This window comes from Triticum urartu, chromosome 3 (assembly GCF_003073215.2).
Source record: "Triticum urartu cultivar G1812 chromosome 3, Tu2.1, whole genome shotgun sequence".
In the NCBI taxonomy this organism is placed as follows: Eukaryota; Viridiplantae; Streptophyta; class Magnoliopsida; order Poales; family Poaceae; genus Triticum; species Triticum urartu.
The window spans coordinates 241,728,107-241,736,744 of NC_053024.1; the positions used below are offsets into that span (position 1 = coordinate 241,728,107).

At 51.8% G+C, this 8,638-nt stretch overlaps 1 protein-coding gene across 1 annotated transcript; it reads left to right on the forward strand.

The window, feature by feature from the left end:
* The first annotated feature begins 1,791 nt into the window (after nt 1-1,791).
* On the forward strand, nt 1,792-7,524 carry LOC125543750 (ABC transporter C family member 8-like). Its single transcript, XM_048707214.1, has 12 exons — nt 1,792-1,947; nt 2,066-4,041; nt 4,115-4,435; nt 4,528-4,614; nt 4,697-5,290; nt 5,399-5,563; nt 5,643-5,937; nt 6,023-6,237; nt 6,311-6,616; nt 6,739-6,802; nt 6,893-7,132; nt 7,217-7,524. The coding sequence occupies exons 1-12, from the start codon at nt 1,938-1,940 to the stop codon at nt 7,312-7,314; spliced, it is 4,371 nt and encodes a 1,456-aa protein (XP_048563171.1). The 5' UTR covers nt 1,792-1,937; the 3' UTR covers nt 7,315-7,524.
* Nucleotides 7,525-8,638: the final 1,114 nt, after the last annotated feature.

Sequence of the window (8,638 nt, forward strand, 5' to 3'; positions counted from 1 at the left end):
TCCTTTATAATCACCCAGTTACGTTGTGACGTTTGGTAGCACCCAAAGTGTTCCTCCGGTAAACGGGAGTTGCATAATTTCATAGTCATAGGAACATGTATAAGTCATGAAGAAAGCAATAGCAACATACTAAACGATCGGGTGCTAAGCTAATGGAATGGGTCATGTCAATCAGATCATTCAACTAATGATGTGACCTCGTTAATCAAATAACAACTCATTGTTCATGGTCAGGAAACATAACCATCTTTGATTAACGAGCTAGTCAAGTAGAGGCATACTAGTGACACTTTGTTTGTCTATGTATTCACACATGTATTATGTTTCCGGTTAATACAATTCCAGCATGAATAATAAACATTTATCATGATTATAAGGAAATAAATAATAACTTTATTATTGCCTCTAGGGCATATTTCCTTCAGTTTCTTGCACCTTCGCAGATTGATACCTTAGTTTCTCACCGAGGGAAAAGTTTGCTTCTTGTCACAAACTCCCACCCTTGGGGGCCCAACAAGTGTAACATGTAGACCGAGTCAGTCAATTAGTTAATTTACTTCTCAAGGTCCTTACAAGCACGCCCGCACAAATAAATTACTTTGAAATCTTTTAGGTGACAAATTCTTCTTCCTCCAATCCATCGGCGACATACCGTGAGCATAGCTCGATGCCACCTCTAAGGCCCAGTGGAGCAAATTTTTCTAAACTTGGGAGCTTGTAGAAGCAGTAGCCGGGAAGTCATCCATGTGGACCTGTAAACACCAACGATCACGATATGTGAAGCAAATCGCTTCCCCGGAAAAGAAAACGTCGATAGGGGCATGTAGAAACTCTAAAGACCACAAAACCAGTCGAATTCAGACAGATCCACAAAAAACTAGAACGACCAAATTCCGAAAGACCCATAGGAGACATGGCTCCACAATCCCTCCAACTGACCATAAGCACACCAAACGAGACTGGAATATGCGGAGAGAACATTAATTCCTAGACGGGGAAGGTGCCGCCGCCTCGCCGCCCCAAACCAGACACATAGAGCATAATTGGTTTGCTGCCAAAAATTGGCATGCCAATGTTTGGCATTGTGCCAAATATTGGCAACTACTTGATTGGCTACGAGTTGTTTTGTCTCTCTCACATAAAGTTGCCAATAGTTGGCAAGTCTTGGTATTGCCAATAGTTGGCAGTGCCAACATTTGGCAAGCCAAATATTGATAGCAAACCAATTATGCTCATAAACTCCCTAAAGAAAACCTAAACCAAGTCGCCCACACCGTTGCGCGCCAGATCCGGGTTTGAGGTCGGGCACGCCTCTGTCAAAGGTTGCCACTGCCAGCCGAAGACCACCGCAGCACATTCACACAACCCCTAACCTAGATGCACAACAGCTCACCGGGGCCCTCCACGAACAGGACCTCGCCGTCGACGGCGTCGCGCACGCTTTCCCCGGTGACGTGGCGAGAGAGTGAGAACATGAGTGGCGGCTAGGCTAGGCTTGTAGATCGTCCGCCGCAGCCATCTCCCACACGAAGCGTTTTCCCGTTTGCTTACTGCCAACCACTCCTCTCTTTTCCGAAGCAAAAAACAAAAGAATAGCTCGCGTCTTGTTTGTCTTGCCGCTTGTTTTCCTTTCCTTTCCGTCGCTTGTCATTTGTCTTGTTCGTCGCTGCCGTGCTGAGTCTGCACGTCCAACCAACCAAACCTTCGTCCACAATATCTTCGCGGCCGCTCACTTACCAGTGGAGTGGATCCAGTGGGACCAGCGTGGCAGTTAGCACGGCGCCACTGACATAGTACTAGTGCTGAAGCAGGGAACACGATTCATAAAACTCCACCTCCTCCCTGCAACCTCCGACACGCAGGACAAAATCATTTTTATCTTTGTTTGGTTCCTCGAATCCTCGTGAAGCTCAAGCTTATTCTCGAGGAAGCGGCGAATGGAGCGAGGTAGTCAACGCCAGCCCTCGATCTCCGCCAAATCTCGCCTCCATTAGTTTCGTGCCATGATCTCATTCCCTAGAGTTCCTCCATGCCTGTGATATCTCACAGTTTACGATGGTTGCAGGTAGAACACCGGAGTATTTGCTTGCATCATCAGCAGCCTGCCAAGGCCAAGGAGGAGGAGATCTCGCTCTGGAGCTGGGTTCCCTGTGTTTCATCAGCCAGACGATGCTAATCGATCTCGTGAACCTTCTTCTCTTGGCCGTCTATGTCTCGAGCCTGCTGATCGCCGCTTGCAAGAGGGAGTTCAGGGTCGTCAGGGCGAGAGAGCTTCCATTTCCGTGCGCTGTGGCTTCCCCCTGCTGCGCGCTTCTTGGCATTGCGTGCGTCTGCCTGGGACTGGGAGCATGGGGCTCCTCTCCCCACGGAGCACTGCTCTTCTTCGTTAGAGGCTTTGTGTGGGTGTCCTTGTCGGTCTCCTTGGTCGTCCGTCCGACGAGGCTCTCCGGAGCTCTGGCGGTGGCGTGGTGGGCGGTGGACGCTGTTCTCATCACGGCCAACTGTTTGGAGAAGACTGTGACGGGTGGAAATCTGGGAGTTCTTGACGTGATGTCGTGGGCCGTGGGCTTCTTGCTTCTGCTGAGCGCGATCCGAGTTTACAGAAGCCTCGCCGCCGGCGATGGAGGCGGCGCGGAGTCCGAGCCTCTCCTTGCGGCGGGGGGCGGGGAGAGGCGGGCGGCGTTCGGCGAGGCCGGGGTCTTCAGCCGCCTGACGTTCACGTGGATGGACTCGCTCCTGCGCCTTGGGTACTCCAAGCCGCTGGGCCTCGGCGACATCCCGCCGCTCGACGCCGACGACGCGGCGGCGGAGGCGTGCCGTAAGTTCCTCGGCGAGTGGCATCGACGGAGGGGGGAGTCGCATAAAACGAGCAACCTCGTGCTCCGGGTGCTCGCCGAGTGCCACAAGAAGGAGCTGCTCCTGACGGCGCTCTACACGCTGCTACGCACACTGTCCTTCGCCGCGTCGCCGGTGATGCTGTACTGCTTCGTGTCGTACTCCGATCGGCAGGAGAAGGAGCGGGATCTTGGCACCGGGGCCGCGCTCGTCGCCGGCCTTCTGGCCATGAAGCTGGTGGAGTCGCTGTCGCAGAGGCACTGGTTCTTCGGGTCGAGGCGGCTGGGCATGCGCATGCGCTCCGCCCTCATGGCCGCCGTCTTCGAGAAGCAGCTGCGGCTGTCCAGCGAGGGGCGGGGGCGGCACTCGTCCGGCGAGATCGCCAACTACATCGCCGTGGACGCGTACCGGCTGGGCGAGTTCCCGTACTGGCTGCACCTGGGATGGAGCATGCCGGTGCAGCTCGTCCTCGCCATCGCGCTCCTGTTCTGGATCGTGGGCGCCGGCGCGCTCCCCGCGCTGGCCCCCGTGGCCATCTGCGGCGTGCTCAACGTGCCTTTCGCCAGGATGCTGCAGCAGTACCAGTCGAGGTTCATGCAGGCGCAGGACGAGCGGCAGCGCGCCACGGCGGAGGTGCTGCACAGCATGAAGATCGTGAAGCTGCAGTCGTGGGAGGACAAGTTCAGGGCCACGGTGCAGCGGCTGCGCGACGCCGAGGTGCGGTGGCTCGGCGAGACGCAGCTCAAGAAGGCCTACGGCAGCGCGCTCTACTGGGTGTCGCCGACGGTGATCTCCGCCGTGGTCTTGGCGGGCACGGCCGCGGTCCAGAGCGCGCCCCTGGACGCCGGCGTGGTGTTCACCGTCCTCGCCACCATGCGCGTCGTGTCGGAGCCCATGAGGATGCTGCCCGAGGTGATGTCCGTCATGATCCAGGTCAAGGTGTCGCTGGACCGCATCGGGAAGTTCCTCACCGAGGATGAGTTCCAAGACGACGCCGTGGACAGGGCACCGGCGTCCGACAGGAGCTGCCTGGACGTGCACCACGGCGTCTTCAGCTGGGAGCCCAGCAAGGGCACCGCAACCCTGAAAGACATCAACATCACCGCCACGCACGGGCAGAAGATCGCCGTCTGCGGGCCTGTCGGCGCTGGAAAATCGTCGTTGCTGTGCGCGACGCTCGGCGAGATCCCAAGAATGTCCGGATCAGTACGTGCATTGAACCAATTTCCTTGCACATACCGATGTTCTCTGACATGTATTTTTCATCTTCTTCATTCAGGTGGCCGTGAGTGGCTCGGTGGCCTATGTGTCCCAGACGTCGTGGATCCAGAGCGGTACGGTGCGCGACAACATCCTCTTCGGGAGGCCGATGAGGAGTTCGGAGTACGAGAGGGCCCTCAAGTGCTGCGCGCTGGACAAGGACATGGAGAACTTCCCGCACGGCGACCTGACGGAGATCGGGCAGAGGGGCCTCAACATGAGCGGCGGGCAGAAGCAGAGGATCCAGCTCGCAAGGGCCGTCTACAGCGACGCCGACGTCTACCTCCTCGACGACCCTTTCAGCGCCGTCGACGCGCACACCGCCGCCACCCTCTTCAATGTCAGGAAGACTCTTCTCCTTCTCAAACCTCATTGCCAATGCCACGGTTACAGATCGTTTTCATGGACGTGACAGCCACTTTGTCGTTGCAGGATTGTGTCATGGCGGCGCTCGAGGACAAGACGGTCATTCTCGTAACGCATCAAGTTGAGTTCCTCTCCAAGGTTGACAGGATTTTGGTAGGTTTCCTCTCTGTCTGTCTGCACAAAACTTACCACCATAGATGGCACTGTCTGACAGTCACCATCTTGTTCATGTTAGGTCATGGAGAAGGGCGAGATAACGCAGGAGGGAACCTACGAGGAGCTCCTGCAGTTCGGCACGGCGTTCGAGCAGCTTGTCAACGCTCACCAGGACTCAAAAACAACGTTGGACTCCAATGTATCCAACGAAGGAGCCATGGTTCAGTACCAACAGCCAAGGCTCCAGCAGCAGGGCAGCGACGCGGAGATCTCCACCGGCAACCTGCCGTCGGTCCAGCTGACACAGGAGGAGGAGAGGGAGCTGGGAGGAGCCGGGCTGAAAACATACAAGGACTACGTGTCAGTGTCCAGGGGCTGGTTCCTCCTCGTCCTCATAGTACTCACACAGTGCGTGTTCGTCGCCCTGCAATACCTCGCGACTTACTGGCTCGCGGCGACGATCCAGAGCCGTCGGTTCAGCGTCGGGATCGTCGTCGGAGTCTACGCGGTGATGACGACCGCCAGCTGCCTGTTTGCCTACGTGAGGAGCCTTGTTGCCGCTCACTTCGGCCTCAAGGCGTCGAGGGAGTTCTTCTCCGGTTTCATGGATTCTGTGTTCAAGGCCCCCATGCTGTTCTTCGACTCTACCCCGACCGGGAGGATCATGACCCGGGTATGTGTACATATTAACACAACTTTTTCAGCCATACTTGTATATGCCGATGTTACTGCAGATTTGCAGTCTGAGTTTGTGCACCGTTAATTGTGCATTTTTATGCAGGCTTCGTCGGATTTGTGCATCTTGGACTTCGACATCCCGTTTACGATGACCTTTGTGATATCCGGCACGGTTGAGGTGGCGGCAACCGTGGTGGTAATGATCATGGTTACATGGCAAGTCGTTCTGGTTGCCGTGCCTGCTGTAATTGGTGTTCTGTACATTCAGGTGAGCACCATGAAAGAACCCTGCATTCATCTTCTTGTGCAGCAGATCCAATGTGTGAACAATGCTACTGTTGTTGCAGAGATACTACATTGCCTCCGCCAGAGAGTTGGTGAGGATCAACGGTACCACAAAGGCGCCCGTGATGCACTATGCCGCTGAATCGATGCTCGGAGTGGTCACCATAAGGGCCTTTGCGGCGACAAATAGGTTCATTCAGAAAAATCTTCAGCTCATCGACATGGATGCGACAATGTTCTTCTACACAAATGCAGCGCTAGAGTGGGTGCTTCTGCGTGTCGAGGCGATGCAAATCTTGGTCATTGTTACATCGTCCATTCTTCTCGTTATGCTACCGGCAGGATCAGTTGCTCCAGGTGAATATTATTCAGGGCTGAGTACTTCATATAATGTGCAGAAATATGGTGTGCCACTCAAGTCTTCCCTTGGCATTTTTTTCAGGATTTCTTGGGCTATGCCTCTCATATGCCTTGACGCTTTCTTCTGCGCAAGTGTTCTTGACACGATTCTACTCAAATCTGGAGAATTATATGATATCAGTGGAGAGAATCAAACAGTTCATGAATCTACCATCTGAGCCTCCGGCTATCATCAGTGACAGAAGGCCTGCTCCTTCATGGCCATCTGAAGGAAAGATAAATCTGGAGAACTTGAGAGTAAGAAACTGAAACTCAAGAGACAACCAGCTCATTCATCTGACATTCTAAAGTGTCATACCATGTTTTTCAGGTCAAGTATCGCGAAAATGCGCCTACGGTTTTGCGCGGGATCACTTGCACATTTGCAGCTGGAAACAAGATTGGAGTTGTTGGAAGAACCGGGAGCGGGAAGACCACTCTCCTGAGCGCGTTGTTCCGCCTCATCGACCCCTCCGGCGGGCGAATTCTCATCGACGATGTCGACATTTGCACCATAGGACTGAAGGACCTTAGGATGAAACTCAGCATCATTCCTCAGGAGCCAACGCTTTTCAGGGGCAGCGTACGGAGCAACGTCGATCCTCTGGGCCTGTATACAGATCAGGATATCTGGGAGGTCTAGCCACAATTTACCATATTCTGAAATCTACATCAGTTCCAGTATTTTCACCTACTACCATCGGTCTTTGTTGGGGACACATTTGCTGATCCTGATCCTGACACGCTGGTCTTTCACAGGCATTGGATAAGTGCCAGTTGAAGAAGACGATCAGTGTCCTTCCTGAACTTCTTGAGGCACCAGGTGAGACAATGATCTTTAGTCCTAAAGTACTTACTACTGTATGAAATGAAGCATGCCCGAAATGTGATAGGCTTGTCTTTGCATCTTCAGTGAGCGATGACGGAGAGAACTGGAGCGCGGGGCAACGGCAGCTCTTCTGCCTCGCGCGCGTCCTCCTCAGCAGGAACAGGATCCTGGTCCTCGACGAGGCGACGGCGTCGATCGACTCGGCCACCGACGCCATCCTGCAGAGGGTCATCAAGCAGGAGTTCTCAGGGTGCACGGTGATCACCATAGCACACAGGGTTCCCACCGTCACAGACAGTGATATGGTCATGGTTCTTTCCTACGGTATAAGCATCTGCCTCTACGCGCTACTAAAATTATGCCGGGGATATATATTTACCAATGGACAAAATAACTTCTTTGTTGCAGGTAAGCTTATAGAGTACGACAGGCCATCGAGGCTGATGGAAAATGAGGACTCGTCATTCTTTAAGCTCGTCTCCGAGTACTGGTCCAACTATAAGTGAATGCGGAAAAATCAATAATTTTGTCGGCTGATCCGTTTCGAAAAAAAATAATTTTGTCGGCTGTAGGCTACAACACTTCTTCTGCCAAGTGAAAATTTTGAAACTGAAAATTGTTTGGCACGAGATAGGGATGGAGATGTATGACACAGTTACCCAAATGTATGTTGGAAGTTAGTAGGAAATATGAGTTGAAATATTCATTTGCCTTCATCGGATTATGCATTTGGTTTGTGGTGGTCGCACGGCCTCTTTGAACCCCCCCCCCCCCCCCCCCCCCAATCTAACCTTTGTTTGTTTTGTTTCTGCATTTGACATCTAGCGTGTCATAATTTGTTATAATGAACTGTTGAACTGGATTGCTACCTTTATGTCGTTGCCGAACCTTGCCTATCATCTCAATGGGCTCCTTCCCTCCTTGCCACCTTCAGGACTGCCTAATTGTTTGAGCCTGGTGTGCTACCTCCATCTTCTTTCAATCTACCTAACCTACCATGGATATCACAAAAACCGGAAATGAATTTTTCTCGAGCATTAGAGGTCTTAGTTCTGACATCAAAGGAAATTCTGTTTGAAAAAAAAGAGAGAGCGGAAAGCGGCCGCATGCTATTTACATACACAAAGAAATAGTGTTTTGATCTCTCACATTAGCACATGATGTTCATTCCTTGGTTAAAAATGTCTCTAGCACCCTACATGTGCACAAGATCAATTGTAGCTTTTCGAATGAGACAGTGTTGAAAGCACTTATAAGCAGTGATTGCTTTGACTTTGTGCTCGAAACCTGAAATCAACTAACCAATTGAGTGGTCAAAGTGAAAATTCTCAACTATTCTTCCTCAACCAGTTGCGAACCTCTCGGGATCAAAGAGCGACCAAAAAGAGCCAACGTTTGAATTACAGACCAGAGAGTACTTAAGGATATTCTTTGCAAGTACTTAAGAATATTCTTAACGGATATCCAGTACCATTACCATCAGCTCTTTGTCAGTCTGGAAGTTGCATGACCACATGATCATCTGGCTGTTACGTTATGCTTGCTCAGATGTACCCTAGCACTGCCATTTATGATAATTTTATATCTTGATAGAAACCACAAGGAAATTCTCGACCATTTTTTAGGATCGAAATTCTCATCCTTCTGATACAAGCATGGCTGTATGTATGTGGATGCACAACATTACTATGTGGCAGAAAAGTATCGTCAGGTCTCGCTGTTGTGAAATGCCTTTGATCTTAAATTCTTAATGATTATAAGAATAGACAGTATCATTCGATTTTCCTCGTAAGATACTTTTTTTAATGATCATATAAGAATAGAAAGGAT

Excerpts from the sequence above, each read along its gene's own strand:
- LOC125543750 (XM_048707214.1), top strand. Across the intron at positions 4,042-4,114 it reads TCCCAAGAATGTCCGGATCA|GTGGCCGTGAGTGGCTCGGT; the intron begins GTACGTGCATTG and ends TTCTTCATTCAG. Across the intron at positions 5,564-5,642 it reads TTGGTGTTCTGTACATTCAG|AGATACTACATTGCCTCCGC; the intron begins GTGAGCACCATG and ends CTGTTGTTGCAG.